This window comes from Pagrus pagrus (assembly GCF_965226575.1).
Source record: "Pagrus pagrus genome assembly, chromosome: 13".
Classification (NCBI taxonomy): domain Eukaryota; kingdom Metazoa; phylum Chordata; class Actinopteri; order Spariformes; family Sparidae; genus Pagrus; species Pagrus pagrus.
The window spans coordinates 2,394,293-2,413,978 of NC_140197.1; the positions used below are offsets into that span (position 1 = coordinate 2,394,293).

General features: G+C 40.3%; 1 protein-coding gene across 3 annotated transcripts; it reads left to right on the plus strand.

Moving 5' to 3' along the window:
- The first annotated feature begins 174 nt into the window (after window positions 1-174).
- On the plus strand, window positions 175-19,628 carry prrg2 (proline rich Gla (G-carboxyglutamic acid) 2). 3 transcript variants are annotated; one of them, XM_084371195.1, is made up of 7 exons: window positions 175-267; window positions 486-582; window positions 13,377-13,549; window positions 13,979-14,012; window positions 14,533-14,656; window positions 15,904-16,047; window positions 19,250-19,628. In XM_084371195.1, the coding sequence occupies exons 1-7, from the start codon at window positions 229-231 to the stop codon at window positions 19,290-19,292; spliced, it is 654 nt and encodes a 217-aa protein (XP_084227321.1). In that variant the 5' UTR covers window positions 175-228; the 3' UTR covers window positions 19,293-19,628. The 3 variants fall into 3 exon arrangements, with proteins under 3 accessions (XP_084227321.1, XP_084227322.1, XP_084227323.1); XM_084371196.1 differs by having other exon boundaries at window positions 13,377-13,525; XM_084371197.1 differs by lacking the exon at window positions 175-267 and adding an exon at window positions 316-404.
- Window positions 19,629-19,686: the final 58 nt, after the last annotated feature.

Genomic DNA, 19,686 nt, shown 5'->3' on the forward strand with positions numbered 1-19,686 from the left:
GACAAGGGAACCGGGTGTGCAAAAAAGCTAACCAATTTCCGGGTTTAAGGACTCATTACTACACCACTCTATAAATCACTGCCTTGGTTTGGTTTTTAGCATTGTGCAATAAAATAAAGTTGCAACTGTCTATCTATCTATCTCTCTCTTTCTCCACTCACAACTGAACGAAACAAGTAAACAAAGCCAGTGTGCAGTGAGTAGACAGCCAGGCAGACAGACAGGTTTATGGAGGATCCTCCCTCCTGCTGGTATGCTGTCCAACAGGTTTGTGATGTGGCTTGTGGGTTTCAACTTTAAACTCAGCATAAATACATTTGGTTGGAGCAAGATTGGTGCCTTCATGTTGCTGAAAATCTAGAGGAATAGGGGTCTTTTTGTCAGCCAGATCAACCTGCAGTCAAGTAAGGAGGCAACAGTGTTGGACAGGTGTGTGTTAGACATTCATGTGGAATAATTTTCCTTCCTTTTCCTTTTCTATGTAGTATTTGGCCTCAATGGCAGCCTTGTCAGCGGTGTGGATTACCGTACTATCCCTGCTGCAGCTGGCCCACTGCTCTGTCACCTTCAGACACACTCAAGGTAAACCACAATAGTTTGAACTGATTAGTTTACATCTAAAGCAGACGTAAAATAACAGAGATATTTATTTGTCTCAGTGCACACATATTTGATCAATTTAGCAAATTTTATTTTTTAGGCAGCAACACACCTAAAGGTGCTTCTTGTAAGAAAAGTTGTTTTTTGAGTGTCATTCCCAATTGACGCTTTGGAATGGTGGCCGACCCATCCTACATCCCAAAGCACCAGTTTCTGACAAGTTGGGAAACCCAGAGTGTCATTATTTGACCAGTTGGAAATGAGACTCAGAAATCAACTTTTTTTCTTTTTACAAATAGCACCTTGAAGTCAGGTTTTGATTTATTTAGACACAATTTTAACATTTCATTGTATTTTAATTTTAGTCCTCTAAGCCACTGTCTACTTTTTCTTGTTTTGTCTAATTTTAAGTAATCTGGCTATTTCAGCAAAGAACACCTTCTTTTATTCCACTTCTTTTGTTTAAATGGTATTGGAACCTTACTAGTCCCACAAACTTGACCTAGAAACTTTGAAATGTTCACCTTCTGGTTGACATAATATCAAGCAATGCAACAAATCCCATGAAAAGATTCACACCTATTGCACACCAATGGTTAGTTCTTCTCTCAATAATGTCTGAGTCCACTGCATGATCTGTTGCATTTAGTGAAAGCCCATTAGTTCCTACTGTAAATCAACACAAAAAAACAAAACAACTTACAAGGATAACCCTTTACCATAAAGGTACATTAGTTTACATCAGTTAATGTAGTAATAACCATTGACTTACAATTAATAGTTAACTAATGTGTAAGTAATCATTTAGCAATGGTGGTCATGTTAATTAAGGTGTTAATCTAGTCATTATTTAATAACAATTGTTGGAGTAATAACTCTAAAGTCTATTAATGTGTCAAGTATTCATTAACTGGTGGTGTTGATTAAGGTGTTAATTCATACATGTTAAAGTAGTTTATTTACATTAATAACAATAATGAGGTTAAATTAACTAACATTAGGTAATTAATAACTATAAACTGACAGTAGTTAACTTATGTCTCAAGTACTCATTAACTAATTGTGTTGATGTTAATTAACATGTTGACTCATACATTTGATAGATTATAAAAGTTTCTATTTACAGTTATAACAATACTAACAATACATTACTTAACAGCAATTAATGGAGTAATAACCATTAGCTAAGAGTCAATTAATCATTTACTAATGTGTCCATCTTAATTAAGTTGTTAATTCATAATTATATAATAGTTCATAAAGCCTCTATTAACAGTTAATAAAATAGAAACTTAGTGGTTAGCAGTTTACTAACAGTTAACTAATGTGTCTGTTAATTATTCATTAATGGTGTTCCTGTTGATTATACATCATTAGGTGATAAAGATTATATTAACAATAATTAATACAATAAAAAGCATGATAACAATGTCTAATTAATAGACTAACCATTAAGTTACTCTCAACTCTTTTTTAAGGGTTTACATATTAATTAATGTATTAATAATAGTATATAGAGCCACAGCTACTGTCGCAACATTACTTAACCACAATTAACCATTCATGAAATATCTTTGTGACCCCTTATTGTAAACATTCATCCCTTAAGTATGACTTCTTAAATGTATAAGAGTGCTGAATAAGCATCCCTTAACTGTAATTAACCATTTATTAATGCTCCTTGTGACAGTTATTGTAAAGTTGAAAACATGTTTTCCTTTAGTAACTCTTCATAAATGCATAGAATCCTGAATAAGGATTACTTAACCATAATTAACCCTCTGTTAATGCTCTTTGTGACCCTTATTGTAAAGTTGAGAACATGTATTCTTTAAGTAACACGTCATAAGTGCACAAGGATACCAAATAAGCATTACCTAACCATAGCGCTGTATATAAAAGAATCCACAATCAGAAATTGAAAAGATGATCTTTTATTTCATTCATGTGATCAATAAACGCTTATAAATAAATGAAATAACGCTTTGTTTTTCGTATTTTTGATTTTATGCTTGCATCAAAAATAGGGAATTAAAAAAACAGGGTAAAATTTGATTTTGATATTTAATTTCTCTGATTTGTGTGATCCGGAAGTTATTATTACAGATTTATTGACTCACACAGTAGGTTTGGCTCATACACTTTATGGCAGTTATTGAGCTGTGCTCACTTTCTGGACAAACACACAGCTCTCTTAGGACCTTCTCCTGGTCTTCTGCTTCTCCTCTTGGGGTCATTCATCCTCCAGAGCTGCTCTTTGCTGCAACTGCAGTGTCTCCGGGCTCGTTAGGCAGAGTGGACAGGCTAGATCGCGGTGCAGCAGCAGGGCAGCCCACCTCCACCATCCAGTTTGTCCGCTGTGGCGGCGGGCATGAGGTCTGCCACTGGCTGGTTGTTTGTACAAACCACCATGATAAAAACACAAGCACAACCTATTGACACCAGACCATTAAAAATACAGAAAGGAAATAATAACATGGCCTGTTCTCTGCTGTGCTCCAGTGCCACACCCCCTTGGGTGCGCAGAAATCAACTGTACAAAAAACAAAGCATTATTTGTTTTTTTGGATCACATTCATAAACAAATAATGAAATAACGAATCATTCTATCATTTTCTGATTTTGGATTCTCAGTTGAATATTAAATGGACAAACGATACACGGACCCATAAAAAAAAGAAAAAACATTTATTGTTGTAGTTAGTGTGTGTCCCACCAATCTTTCTCCCTCTTGGTGTCCGGCAGATGACCAGGGCCACGAAAATCTCTGTCAGCGTAACTGACTGAGATTTTTACGTTATTATTTCCTGTGTAATGGGTTGACGTGTTTTTCGCGTAGTTGGTTTTTAAAAACTAACAGCCAGTGGCAGTGCTGATACAGTGTATCTTGAGCCATAGTTTCCACACTGATAAACACACCTTCACTTTGGCTGTCGCAGCCGCAGTGCCTGGGCATGTTAGGTCAAGCTGACAGGCTGGATTGCGCAGCGGTGGAGCCATAGTTTCCACACTGGTAAACACACCTTCACTTTGGCTGTCGCAGCTGCAGTGTCTGGGCATGTTAGGTCAAGCTGACAGGCTGGATTGCGCAGCGGTGGCAAGGCAGACCGGCAGCAGCTGAGGCCAGAAATACTCTTACAGCAAAGAGAAGCTTAGGAGGATCAGTGACCCAGAGAGGTGCAGCAGAAGACATGGGAGAAAGGCTGAAGGGGTCGGTGTGAAGAGCTTTAAGTGTTATTACACAACATTGCTGAAAACAGACATTAGCAGAGCTTCTGCGTTAGTAAACAGTTAAAGAGAACGCAATCAACGAAGCCAACCCAACAGATGTGGAGTACAGCAGGGCTGTACAAACAAAGAGGGCTCAAACCCGAATAAACATCATCATTTGAACGGTGGCGAAAGGTCCGTGAAGATATGGAGTACAGCGGAGTTCTGTTGAGCAGGTAATCGCTCGTCTTTATCGTGGATGTTGTGACACATAACTTTCATGCCGATGCTTATGACTGTGAAAGCTGCCGTTAGTTTGTTTCTGTGTTATTAGACGGTGTCGAGACAATTTCTGTCTCTGCAGTATTGTCAACACTTGTTTACTTGTTCGAAGGAGACGTTAGCCTCTATGCTAGCATTGTAAGCTAACAACAAGCTAACATTGCTACCATGTTTACACCAAATCAGCCTATGTATTTGCTCGTGGCAGCTAAATGAAGCAGCAAGTAATGCAAGTAAGATGAATGAATGGATGAATGAAACCCCAACGCGAAGCGGAGGGGTTTCGGATTTATTTCCGGATTTTTATTTTATTTGTCCGGATTTATTTCTCCATAACAACCTCTCACCCGGTCACTACTCAACTGTTTTGCTAACCCTCCTCCCGGTGTTGTCCGTTTGTTTTCAACGAAGCCTTTGCTAAATCAATATGATGGATTATCATAAACGCGTTACGATGTGTGTATTTGTGTCTCTTATCTGTCATAAACAAGAGGTTACGGTTTACGGAAACGTTTGTGTCGCGGTCTGGTGCTACTCAGACAACAGCTGGGACACAGCTGGTCCGAGGCTCATTAAGGTTTATTTTTCAGCCACAATGTGGAAGCAATCGTTGTGATGAAAGCTGACGGCAGCATCTGTTAGTCTCTTGGCCCTCAATAACTTTTAGAAGTGGCTAACTTAGCTGTTGATAAGTAGTAACTTATTACGTAGCTGTAACGTAACGTAGCTGTAACATGCTAATGACGTTACGCTAGCTTGGCTGGAGCTTAGCTGTGGACATTGTAATGACTTACAAGATTTACGTTAGTTTCAACGTGCATTGTAATAACTTTACCTGTGAATCCGACATTATTACTCTGCACTCAAAGCTGTCGCTGTATTTGGTTTCTGCCGGCCGGCTTGTTGCTCTTGGTGCTTGTTGCGGGAGGCTCCGAGGGGAGAGCGATACGAGGGGTGTGTGTGTGGGGGGGGGGATGCAGTTCACAGGCAGCTCACAGCTCACTCGCTCTCTCTCCCTCCCTGCTCCCATGCTCTCAGAGAGCCGCTCCCTCACCTGAGCAGTGTGGAGTGGTTTGGAACTTGTTTGTACGGGAGCATGCCTATGTTCCCACAGCCCTATGCTCCTACCCTAACCACTTCCCTAACCCTAACCTCTTCCCCTTCCCTAACCCTAACCACCTCCTCTTCCCTAACCCTAAACTCTTCCCCTTCCCTAACCCTAACCTCTTCCCCTTCCCTAACCCTAGCCACCTCCTCTTCCCTAACCCTAACCTCTTCCCCTTCCCCTTCCCTAACCCAAAAAGTGTGGGAACATAGGGCTGTGGGACCATTGGGCTGTGGGAACATAGGCATGACCCCGTTTGTACAGTCCGTGGCGCACACTCTGGGTGACTGACTCAAGTGACTCGAAAACCCAATTCACTTTAGTGAGTGACTCGTACAAACTCGAGTCAGTAAAAAGAATTGAGTATCCCATCACTTCTGCTAATTACTGAGTAACGTCAATTGCTATAACTCACTAGCCAGTGGGGCTGTTCCCCCAATGGACTTACCAGCGCTAAATGAACAGAAATCTAACAGCATACAAAACATTAACTATATCACTAACAGGTAACTTTCGGGCCTTTTATACAACAGGTATGTAATTGAGATCAAGATGAAGGCAGAGTTTGAAGATGGGTGTGGTCTGACCCATGATTACTGAGAACTCATATAATGATGTAGTAATGATGACTGAGTACTCATGGGTCAACATGTTAATGAGCATTGTGGCTGATGTGTTCCCATCGCAAGATGGTCTCTGGTTTCATTCTCATAGTGTAACATGATTCACCATTACCTTTTCACCTGAACAATGTATGATGTAATATATGGTATCACTGTAATCCTTGTCCAAAACATAGGGGTAGACATAACGTTTTCTGTGTTATCATGTTTGGTTCTTACAGAGCCCTGGAGGTGACATGGATGTGGTTTTTTTTAACTCTCGCGCGCAACTTACTATCTCACGTGTGCGACTTACTGTATCTCAGATTCATATAGATGAATGCATCTATATGAAATGGACAAAAAGAGCGGTCATGAGTTGTGTTGTAGCCAATGATTTATGTATTACATAAAGAGACTTGCTCCTTTTGTGATGAGATGAGAGACTTGATGTTTTGTGATGATATTTAAATATAAATGTATTCATATTCTGGTAATGGCTTAAGTACAAGTATAGGCCAAATATACTTAGACTTATTTTAAACTAAAAATAAGAAAGTATGCTTTCAGTATACTTTTTATGTACTAATCAGAGATATACTTAACAAAATTATACTTAAGTCTACTTGGCTTATATAAGTATACAGAAAAGTCTAAGTATATTGGGCCTATACTTGTACTTAATCTTTTGATCAAGATATACTTAAGAAAAGTATAATGAAGTATTCTTGCCTTATATAGAAAGTTTAAGTATACTTGGCTTGTAGTTGTGCTTACTCTTATGATAAAGTAGCCTATTTAATACTTTTGCACACATATTGGCTTCTTTGAGGTAGTACTCCAGCATGTTTTACATACTATCTTATAACTTACATGTTAAAGTTTATTATAAACCATCAGCTTTGGGGTGGAATAGCTGAGAGTAAATAGTACACAAGTGGAACTGAAACTGATCTTATATGTGTGTTATTAACCCACACAGATACAGATAAACATTTGCCTGATTTTATTGACAATTCTTCCAAGGTGTGAGACTTGATTCATACTGGCTGCTATTATAAGCCATTACCAGAATATGAATACATTTATATTTAAATCTCATCACAAAACACCAAGTCTCTCATCTCATCACAAAAGGAGCAAGTCTCTTTATGTAATACATAAATCATTGGCTACAACACGACTCATGCATTCATCTATATGTATCTCGTGTGTGCGAGATAGTAACTTGCGCATGCGAGCTACAGTAAGTATCTTATCTCGCGCGCGCAAGTAAAAAAAAAACACATCCATGTCACCTCCAGGGCTCCGTAGGTTCTGGAGAATCAATGCAAAATACGTAATTCAGTTATGGTGGAAAGTAAAATGGCTGCCATGGCCGCCACGTGACCTTTTTGCGATGGCTATATATATACAGCATATATAAGTAAACGTCTCATTTACTGTGAGTTAACGGTTTTTACTCCGTTAATCAATGTTAATTATTGGTCCTTGTTTTTGTTGTTAATATTATTAAACTTTTATTAGAAATACAGCATGAACACAATTAGTTAATGATTACAGTCAGTTAACAGTTAACTATTAGTTAACTATTAATTGATGTTAGTTAATGTGTTTACTACATTAGCTAATGTTAATTAATGTACCCTTATCATAAGGTGTTAACATGTTTTTCAAATACGGGGAAATGTATTTTTAAGGGACTATTTTATGTAGCACATTAATTCACTTTGGTGGCATAGTGAATTTTAAGGCCAAACAGCAATGGCACTCTATGGCACAGAGGCATAAGATCAGGCTTTAAAATACACACAATACTTGTAAGTTGAATACATTCATTGTTGGCTCTAATAATAGGATAAAAAAAATTACAGGGTTTAATCTGGAATCTCTAAGTCAGATAACCTTTTCGAGCTTGTGAGCAGAAGTGAATAGTCAAAAGAATGGAAAACACCAATTTTTTTTTGTTTGTTTGTTTTTTTTGCTTTATTTTCAGTAATACACATTCACACAGAGTGTATGCATATATGTTCCAGACAACATGATCTAAATCGACACCAAAGCATACCAACTGTTCCAAAACAAACACAATGTAGAAAAGGGAGAAACAAAACATCCTGTCGAAAACACCCACAACAGCAAACAAAATAACAAACAAGCAAACAAAACAGACAGACAAACAAACAAGAACAGACAAAAACTACAACATCATTCTAGCTCTTGGTCACCCTTACCTCACCCCCCCCCAAAAAAAAGAATAAAGAAAAGAAAGGAAAAAATAAAACCCTCCAACCCTTCCCCTTACACTCAGTTCCTTCCCGCCTCCATGTGACCCTCCTCTGTTGCAAAAAGAAAAGGAGAGAAAAAAGGAATAGACACATAGATACCTATCTACAATAATGTCTTAGCTAACTCTAGAGCCTCTTTCCTGATTTGAATGGCCCTTCCACTAGACTTGCTTACTCTGGCCACTGACAGTTCCATAGCCAGTGTTTCCACCAGCGATTGGATCCACTGTGGTATAGATAGACTATGTGGCGGCTTCCATCTAACTGCCACCATCCTTTTTACCACAGTGGATGCCGACAGCCACACTTGCCTCTGGGCTGGACCCAGTTGTAGATCTGAGTCGTCCCCCAGAAGCATACTTTGTGGTCTACAGTTAACTTCTAGCTGGAGGAGTTCAGAGAGAGACCCTGTCACTTCTCTCCAGAAGGCATAGACAGCTGGACATTCCCACATAACATGTAGGAATGTCCCTGTTTGGTTTAGATTACATAAAGTACAATTAGGAGTTATAACTATTTTCATCTTATAGCGTGTGAAGTATGTTCTAAAAATTAGTTAGGTACTGACAAACCACCCAGCTCCTTTCTTTGTAAGTTAGTTAATTTAATCTTTGCTCGTCTGCCTTTCTACAAGAAACGCGTGATCATGGCCCGTATATCATTCCAGTATCTAGGTGGCGGTGGTACAGGTAACATTTGACTGCAGAAACATCGGCAAATTCTGCCATCTGTCTAGATCTGCTTTGATGTTATTCAGAGTACCACTATAGTTCTTCAGGATTGTTTTTTGTAGTGATGCAAATACACTAATTCCCAAATATCTAAATTGTGAGACCACTGTGATATCAATGTTAGAGTACTCATTGTCTCTATTTCGGTGTAATATAACAGATTTTGTCCAATTTATTTTGTAACTCGTTACCTGACTGTATTGTTTAAATGTAGTAAGAATATGTTGTAGTGAGTGCTGTACATCTGAAAAATATAAAAGAACATCATCTGCAAAGAGGCTTATGTGATGTTGGGTAGGCCCTATCTGTATTGGTTTGATATTTGATGATAATCTAATTGATTGTGCTAAGGGTTCCAATGACAGAATGAAAAGCATTGCTGATATTAGATCCCCTTGTCGGCTGCTCCTACTTATCTCAAAGGGAGGTGAGAGTTCGTTACCAGGTACCACGCAAGCTGTGGGTCTCATATATAGAGTTTTAAGCATCCTAATGAAACCAGTGCCTATGCCCATATGTTTCAGAACTGACCATAAAAAAAAACACTCTAAACGGTCGAAAGCTTTTTTGGCGTCCACCGATAAGATAGCTGATGGTGCGATATCGCTAGAGGCTTCAAGTACATGTAGCAGCCGTCTTAAGTTGTCTGAGGCTAAACGCCCTTTAACAAAACCACTTTGGTCTGAGTGGATTAGTTTTGGCATGTATTTTTCTAGTCGGCACACAAGTGATTCAGAGAAAAATTTAACATCTGTGTTAAGCAGGGATATGGGGCGGTAGTTGTTACATATGGATGGGTCCTTATCTTTCTTCAAGATTAGAGTTACGATGGCTGTATTTACATCTCTACTGAGCGATCCTCTTTGTATTGCAGTATTAAACATTTCTAGCATCAGTGGTCCTAAGATATGCCAGACTTTCAAAAAGACTTCCGGTTGGATGCCATCACTACCGGGTGACTTACCTTTATTCATTCTAGTTAAAGCTTGTCGAAGTTCCTCCAGAGTGAAGGGCGCCCCCAGCGCTGTAGACTCCTCATTTGTCAAAGTTGTCAAATTTAATTTATCCAAATAAGTATCCTTATCTAAGTCAGTAGAGTTGTCATCCGAGGTATACAATTCTTTATAAAAGACAGAGAACCTTTGATTAATTAACTCTGGGTCTGTTATTATATCCCCCGTTTCTGAAACAATGGATGTTATATTTGTGGCATGGCTATCTGCTTTTAATTTGGTCACTAAGATGCGACTTAACGCTCCCCATGTATATATTTGTCCACGTTAGTTCTATGTATCTTAGCTTCAGCCATTTGTGTTAGTAATAGGTTCAACTCCATTTTTGTTTTTAAGAGGGATTTTGCCATTTCTTCTGTATAATTTGTTTGTTGATAGAGCTCTATCTTCGATATTGATTTCTCCAAATGGTTTATTTTGCTTAGGTTGTTTTTTTTTCATCTGTGATATAAAAGTTTGCGCATTAATTCTAATGAATCCTTTTATTGCATCCCATATATACCTAACATCTTTCAGCGTTGATTGTTTATTGATCGTTATAAATTCGACTATTTCCTTTTCAAATTGTCTACAGAAATCCTCATTTTCTAGAAAGGTAAGGTTAAAGCGCCATTTAGTGGGGGTTCTTGGTTGGTCTGTCATTGACAACTGGCATATATAGGCCTGCTGATCAGTCATAGTCGTATGTTTTATTTCAATACTTTGGACTAATGGCATGAGATGTTCAGATATTAATACGAAATCTATCCTTGAATAGGATTTATGTCTATTAGAGAAAAAGGTATATTCCTTTGATTTTGGATTTCTTATTCTCCAGACATCTTTCAGATTGAAGTCTGATAATAAGAGAGTTAATGCCCTGGTAGACTGCCTGTTGGAGCATGAACCACCTGATTTATCTAACCTTTTATCTAATATACTGTTCATGTCTGTACCCACTAATAATTTGTATTCAGACAATTCTGCCAATACCTTATTGACTTGACTGAAGGAAGGACCCTCATATTTATTTGGTACGTAAATATTGAAAAAAGGTATTTTCACTCTATTGTACAGGCACTTAATAAAGGCCACCCTACCGTCGTCATCTCCTCCTTTCTCAATAATAGTCATCTGGAGTGTTTTTCGCACTACAATTATAACACCTTTCGTTTTATTTGGCGCTGATGAAAAAGCACTCACCTTGTACATATGGTTTTCCAATTTATATATATCGTTCTTGAGAATATGTGATTCTTGTGTCATAGCTATATCAATTTTGTCTCTTTCCAATAAATCCAGACAGCCCACTCTCTTATTTAGGCCCTGAAAATTGTAAGAGAACACATTCAGGTTAGACATATGGTATTTTCAAGTAAAAAAAAAAGACAAAAGACAAAAGACAAAAGACAAAAAACAAACAAACAAACAAACAAAAAAACCAAATAATACACACAGAAGAAGGTCGCAGGTCATTCATCCCTCGACATCCCACCTCCCCTCCCAGTCTAGTTCCCAAAAACCTTACTTTATACCCGTAAGGGTGAAGCATGTTCACGACCATGCCTCTTGAACTAGTAATGCCCAGGTCGAACTTCTGGTTGCCTAATGGAGCCTATAGAGATATGCATTTAAGTTCTGGTTGTATAATAATAATAAGAGGGAAAAAGGAAGAGCACAAAAAACATCATCACAACATCATATGGTAGCACAAATCGCATAAGAAGGTAAAGAGTTTAAAGTCAGGGGCTTCTAAATGTCCAGTGTCCAAGAAAAAAACAACAACTAGGTCACGTAGCCCTTCCCTGGTTTTATCCACACAGTACTTTCGTCTGTGTACAAGCGTTCGTTAATGTACAGTCTGTCCGCCACTAGCTTTACTTTGTTTCTCAATTGCAGATTCTGTTGTAATATTGGGATTAGAATTCTTATCCGCTCCATTACAGTTGCTGGATAATGGTCTGTTACTTTCAGTTTCTTACCTTGGGCTCTCAGTCTCTTGGGAGCATCATACCTTATCCTATCTTGTTGGTCTCTCACCACGAAGGTCTTTATTTTCTGGCCATCTTTCACGGCCTCCCCATATGTTTTCTTTCTCCCGAGTCGATGCACGTTGATATCAAAAAACTGTCGGTCTCATCAGGGGGCATCCTCAGCTCTTCTTTGAGAAAATTCCTGACGGTTTCCTCCGTGTTCTCGCCAATCACCTCTGGGATGCCATGAAAGAGGAGATTGTCCCTCATACTCCTTGTTTGTTGCTCGAGCTGGTCTTCCCTCAGCTGGGAGTTTTCTTCTCGCAGTTCAATCACCTCTCGCCTCAACTCAGCAACCTCGTCCTAGACTTCTTTAGGAGTCAAAGTCTCTGTGATGCTGTTCTCCAGCGATGTCATCTTGTCTAGGCATCTGTCAACCAGAATCAGCAGGGCTCGCTCAGTAACCGACAGATTGTCAATGTCGAGCTGGTGCTCATTCTCCGAAGATGCACGGCAAGGTTTTTTCCCCCCGCCTCGCCCGGAGAGCTCCAAGCAGACCGTCAGCCAAGCAGTCGGTCTCCCCCGAGCCATCCGGGAAAGTGGGCCCAGAGGAGCCCAGAGGCAACACCAGGCTGTGCCTCTGTGGTGGCAGAGTAGCGTGGGAGGCAGCGATTTCCTCCGTCAGGTGCCGGCGTCGGACGCACTCGCCACCAGCTTGCAGCTGATTACCTGATTGCGGAGGGGAGGACGGCATTGAAAAAATGTCATTCAATGTGGTTTGGGAGTTTTCATCCATTGTGATCCTCTTGAAGTGAAGAAAGTACGGATCTTTGTCTCCCAAGTCAGAAGTGTCTCTGAGTGTTCCCTCAAAAAATTCCAGTGTGAAGTTTGTTTAGGAAAAGCAGTTTCTTAACCAAACATTTTGAGAAATGCGCTCCTGCTCAGCACACGCGTTTGCTCAGACCCTCCGATTTTTTTTTTATTTTTAAAAAAATGTTTGTATTTTTTTTCCCACAAATGTATATTTTGATAGTATTTCTGTATTGGGTTACAGTTTATGTGAGTTGTACTGTAAGTGTACACCGATCAACCACAACATTAAAACCACTGACATTTCAATTGAAAAACATTTAACACCTCGTTATAATGCAATGTTCTGCTGGGAAACCTTGGATCCTGGCATTCATGTGGATGCCACTTGACATGCACCACCTACCCAAACACTGTTGTGGACCAAGTACACCCCTCATGGCAACAGTACTCCCAGATGACAGTGCCCTTCCCTGGCAGCACAATGGGCCCTGGCACCTCAAAAGTTGCTCAGGAATGACCCAAGGAATGCGACAAAGAGCTAAAGATGTCGCCCTGACCTCCAGATTAACCAGATTCCAATATGATCAAGCATCCATGGGGAACAGTGGATCTACAGTGGTATTTAGGTGGGTGGTGCATGTAAAGTGGTTTCCACATGAATGCAGGGAACCAGTTTCCAATCAGAACAATGTATTGTTCAAGATGATCAATGTTATTCACTTCACCTGTCAGTGGTTTTAATGTTGTGGCTGGTTGGTGTATATGGCTTGTGTTTTATAGGAGATCCAATGTTGGTGGATGATAAGTCAGCGACCTCCTTCCTGTCCCGCACGCTGCTTTATAACAGCTGGGACCTTGAGCTAGTGGTGGCTGACAATCTGGAGAGGGAGTGTGTGGAAGAGATGTGCAGCTATGAGGAGGCAAGAGAGGTATTTGAGGACGATACTCAGACGGTAATGCTGGTGGTATTTACTTTCTCTCTACTGCACTCATTTGGATGTAGAATTCTCCATTTTTTTTTCAGTGTACATATACAGATGTAGAGAACCAAAATTGAACAACAACAGATTTTTTATCCAAACATATTTCAGAAAGCATTTTGCGAAAAAAGGACTCTCAAAAAGGACTGTCATTTCAGCCATGATCACACTGGCTGAAATGAAATGTCCTGTGGTCCTGTGGTGTCACAGTTATACAGAAAGAACGCAAATTCAAGATACACAGAAAGTGACAACAAGACACAAGAGGATTTAACTACAATAAAATAAGACAGGAAATAACTGACCAAAAATCAAAACCATGACATGGTGGCTGCTTTATGTTTTTTCCCTTGTATTTTAATGAAGCTAATGCATAAAATCCTCTTTTGTTTCCATCTTTAGGAATTATTTTGGAACAAATATGTCAACAGTCAAGGTAATGCTTTAACAGATTGATATTATCCATGATTGTAGTCTTACTGGCCTTGGTGTTAGGCTCATTCAGCAGAATATAGTAATTTTATATTGAAGATACATGTGCAACCATAAATACATTATAAATACAGTTCATGCCAATCATTTAATCATTATTTTTATATTGCTAATATTTCATTTATATATATTATCATTCATTTTTAGATATTATATCTGCTTGCTTAAAGGGAAACTCATTTGGGGATGCAATTGATGCTACAACACAAGCTCCAAGAATCTTTGGTTGCTGAGTGTAGTCAGAATACATTCATTGTTACAGAAAAACCTGTGATGCAGTAGTTTCATAACTGTATAGAAATTGCAGCAACAGTTCATTGCATGGAGAATCACTGATGACAAAAGATAATTAGACCAACGGACGGCAGTAATGACTGAAGACATCAATGTAATGATTAGTTGCTGACAGTATGAGAACTGTTTAAGAGACAATGGTTTGATGTCAATGATGTTTGTCTTTGCAGCGTATGCACCCAGAGTGGATGTGTCAGCACTAGTGGCAGGGATCATGGCTGTACTAGTGTCTGCTGTTATTGCAACTGTGCTGGGAATCTACTGCTATAAAGCCAAGATCAAGGGTGGACAGAGGTCAGCCCAGTACATTTGTGAAATAAAATGATGACTTTGATCCTTTAGTCATTTCAGCCAGCTCAAACTATTGCATTTTAATACTGCTGGTATGAAATTTTTGTAGTTATTCATGGTCAGTAAATAATGATTTCTCTGCTTCAGTGACCCCCTGACCTTTTGTCTAGCACCACCAACATTCAGAATCAAAATTAAAATCACATTTATATTAAATTTACTGAACAAATTCATAGTCCCTACAGATTCATCTTACACCTTTAACCTTTTGTAGGTTCATTTTTAGAGTACTTGTACTGTAAGAAGTAGGGGTGACACGATTTTGATATTAAATTGATAATCGATCAAAATGAGCCTTCAGTGTCGACAATCGAAATAAAATGCAGTATCAAAACAGAGTCCAGCAAGTGCAAAATGGTATTCATGGTGCATTCACGTGCATGTCTGAAATCTATATCGCTTCATACAGCAAAGGATATGCGCCAACAAAGACGTCATAGTGCGTTCATGTGCACCTCAAAAAAATTGTAAATGACAGTTGCTCCCAATAGCATAGCTGTCAGTGCTGTCTTTGGAATAATTAACAGCAATGGGAATGACCTGGTGTTGTTTCTTGTTAAGATAAATTATTCAAATTAATTATGATATAAGGGAAGTTTGTGTTTCTTGTACTTTGTTAATTCCATTTGAGTAACAGAAATAAGATATGGTCATGCTTTTTAAAAACAACCTGTAACACATGATTGTAATGTATTCATCTACGCAACCTATTTCAAATTCTGTATTCAGTCATTCAAAAATTCAGTCAATATTACATTTCGGGCAAACAAATTCTTTAACTCTGTAGAAAATACCTGGCAGCAAGTGAAAAGAAAAGAAGCCAACAAGCAAACAAATGTTATTGCTAGTGATGATTACATTTTAAAGTAACAATTTCAATGAAAACCCAGTCTGTAAAATTTGATAGCAGTAAAAATGATAGCAGTGTGAAATAGCTCGCACAGCAAATGCTGCTTTGGTCACATGACTATTGTTTTCCATTTCATTGTTCTTTGAGAGTCTTGAGAATCCTGATTTCAGAGCCCGTGACCTTTTCTTGAGCACCACCACATCAGTGAAAATTTCAACATAAAAAAAGGAATTCTAACCCATCAAATCATCTATCAAATTTACTGAGCAAATTTTAGCAGCTTGTATTGTTGAAATCTATTGAGGTCATTTTCTGTATGATGTGCTGTGTGCTGATCCAGAGCTCCGGTTAGGATGGCAGTAGATGGGCAGCCAGCCCCAGAGACCGTGCCCCTGGCTGGGATCATTGCTCCAGGTCTACCCAGCTACAATGAGGTTCTGTCCCGCAGTGGGCAGCACGATGCCCCACCACCTCCATATTCAGGGTAAGCCTCTCTTTGTAGTGGTCCAAGATCCAGCCAAACATTTGCAAAAGGAAGGATAAAGGTGTCATTTACAAAAAGTACAAACAAAAATTTTAAATCAAATATACAAACTACCTTTCTATTTTAGGTGGACTGACTAATGACTAGAGAACAGGGTAAACTAGAGACAGGCAGGCAACCTGGAGGCGGGACAGAAGGATGGGGCAAGTCCAGATAATAACAAGAAGGCAGGGGCATAGGGCGGAGCAGTTCTGGGGTGCAACCAGGGGGGCAAAGCAGGTCTGAAGGGGTACTAGGAGGCAGGGCCAAAGGGCAAAGCAGATCGAGGGCAGCTGGAGGCCGGTGGCTGAGGTGGAAGCCCCTGAGAGGCCGGCAGTAGAAGCAAAACCCCTCGGGAGGTTGAAGACCAGGACCAGAGTCTTGCAGCTGGACATCAGAGCAGGAGGCCGGCAACAGCGCAGCAGGACTTGAGGCCGGTGACAGGGCATCAGAACTGAAGATTGGAGACTGGGTGAGGACTAGGGGTAGGTGCTGGTTGGGCTGCTGAAGGAGAACTGGAGGCAGGTGTCAGCTGGGCCGCTGAGGAACAACCAGTGGCTGGAGAGGCGTCGACTGACCCAGGGACTGGAGAGGCATCAGCCGACCCATCGACTAGAGGTTTGTTGTTCAACCTAGTAACAGACGAGACGTCAGCCTACCAAGGAAGAGAACATGCATCAACAGCAAAGGTGTCTGCCAGGACCCCTAACGCTGAAACCGGAGAGGCGTCAGCCGGGAACCCCAACGCTGGAACAGGAGAGGTGTATACTGGATGGCCTGACCATGGAATTGGCAGGGCGTGGCAGGGGCGCTAGGCAGCAGAGACTCTGGGGTGCTGGGCAGCTGAGGCTTTGGTTCGTTGGGCAGCAATTTAGTAGCATTCAGTTCTTTGTACACATTCATTTCACAATACAGAGGCAAATACTATCCACTCAAAAATCCAGGGAACCCCAATATGTTTGTCAAATTTTATTTGGCATTAGTAGATAAAAATCAATGTGTATAGAGTGATTAAATAACATGTTTTATATAGCTATTTTGCACTAATATGAATACAAGTATGCCTTGAGATTTTGGTTTGCCCCTTTGGTGTGCCTTGGAAACAATAGGTTTTAAAACCACTGACTTAAAATGGAATGTTGGCTTTTTCTGAACATCAATCAGTCAATCAATCAATCAATCAATTAAAGCTTTATTGTCATTTAGCTGTACCTACAAAAGTAGTGCAGCAAAAATGAGACTGCGTTTCTCTGGGATCCCATAACACAAACGCATTAAATACACACAATGTATTACTATAATATTTTTTTTTTTTTAAAAACTAAAACTATGACTGAGGCTCATGAAGTGCAGTAGTGCGCATGCTCCAGATCAGCAGTTCAACAATCTAACAGCTTGTGGAAGGAAGCTGTTGATTAGTCTGTTTGTTCGGCCTTTTAGACTCCGGAACCGTTTTCCTGATGGGAGCAGTTCAAAGAATGTGTGGAGAGGGTGGGAGGGGTCCCTGACGATGTTCAGTGCCCTGCTCCTGCAGCGGTTTAGGAAGAGTTCTTGGACAGAGGGGAGAGAAATGCAGATGACCCTCTCAGCTCCTCTTACTATTCTCTGCAGGGCTTTTTTGTCTGACATACTGCAGCTGGAGTACCATGTTGAGATACAATATGTCAGAACGCTCTCCACCACACCACTATAGAAAGTCCTGAGGATGCTGATGGGGAGAGAGGCTTGTTTCAGCTTCCTCAGGAAGTACAGTCTCTGCTTGGCCCGTTTCGTGATCCCTGAGGTTTTCTTATTCCAGCTTAGGTCTTGCGAGATCTGCACTCCAAGGAACTTGATGTTGTCCACTCTCTCCACTGTGCGGCCACTGATGCTGAGAGGACTGTGCTCGGGCTGTGACCTCCGTAAGTCAATAATCATCTCCTTCGTTTTGTCCGCATTGAGCACCAGATTATTTTCTCTGCACCAACCCTCTAGGTGTTTAACTTCTTCTCTGTACATTGATTCCTCACTTCTGTGAATGAGTCCCGCCACTGTGGTGTCATACGCGAACTTGATGATCTGGTTCCCCTCGTGTCTGGATGCACAGTCGTGTGTTAGCAGTGTAAACAACAATGGATTGAGTACACAGCCTTGAGGAGATCCAGTGCTCAGCGTGATGGAGTTGGAGGTGTTATTTCCGACATGGACAGACCGAGGTATCTCCGTCAGAAAGTCCTGGATTCAGAGACATGTGGCGTTGTTCAGGCCGATTAGGAGGAGTTTCTCCATTAGTCTCTCGGGGATGATGGTTGTCTTTCTGGTTCAGATGGGTGATGAAGAAGTTGTTGAGCCTGTCTGGAAGAGAAGCATCATCGTCGTTGACCCCCTGCCTGGACTTCTAATGTGTCAGTGCTTGGACTCCCTGCCACATCCACCTGGTGTTTCTTGTGTCGCAGAGGTGTCATCCCCTCCAGCTGTATAGCCGGGTCTGGGATATTGTTCTGGAGCCATGTTTCCGTGAAAGCAAAGGCACAGCAATCTTTCCACTCTCCGTGGGTTTCTCGCAACAGACGTAGCTCATTCAGCTTATTGTTGAGGGAGCAGACGTTGGAGAGTAGGAGCGACGGTACTGCTGGTCTTGAGTGGTTAACCTTTAACCTAGCATGAATCCCGGCTCTCTTCCCCCTCTTTTGTTTACGTTTGCACCGCTTCCGCCTTCTTTTCGTACAGTTGGCTGGCTCCAATAAGATCCCGTGCTGGCGTAATATGTCCAAATCACATCCAAGTGTCATAGTTTTAGCAGCCTGCGTTACCCTGATTTTTAGTAAAGTCTCTCGGCTGTAAATTTTGCAGACTGAACGTCTGGGATAGGTAGGACACCCAAAACTTGGGCTTAGGTCATTCGGGATTCCAAAAAATAATGAGGTTTTTTTTTCACCAGTTAATGGTAATAATGGGCCATTCAGAAATTATTAAGAGTGCTTGTGATTAGACTCCTTTTTTATATTTTATATTTTTATATAGCAAGTTTATTTCCTTCTTGTGCATTCCATAACACCATCATCTAATCTCACAGTATGCTGCAGTTCTATTTTTGAAGACTAGGAACAGAAAAAGACTGTTGGAACCTCATGAACCATCATACAATAAACCTCACACAGATCTTTCCTCTCTTTGACCACAGGGGGGCCCCATCAGAGAATGCTGATCCAGGAGACAACAATTGAGAGGGCTGGCAGAGACTCTTCTGTATGGGTGATGGGCATTGATGGTTTGAGTGAAATTTAAAATATTATGTTTTTTGAGATGCTCTATTTATGAGTGAAGTTACAACACAGTCACATAACTGACACCCCTGACAGTATGATCTGCATGTTGGCTGGCCAGTAGTTTGCCCACTACAGATGTGATGCCTTAAAGTGGATTCAGCAGGGGGTGGGTATCATTTTTTCTTGTTATACACTGTACACCCAACTGTGTTTTGTTTGTAAGGTACTTTTGTGCATAGCAACAAAAGACAATCAATGTACAGAGAATATTGGTTCTTCAAGAAAGTCCAGATATGTTTTATATAATAAACCACAAAAATGCTTCCACATGACTCCAGACATTTTATTAATC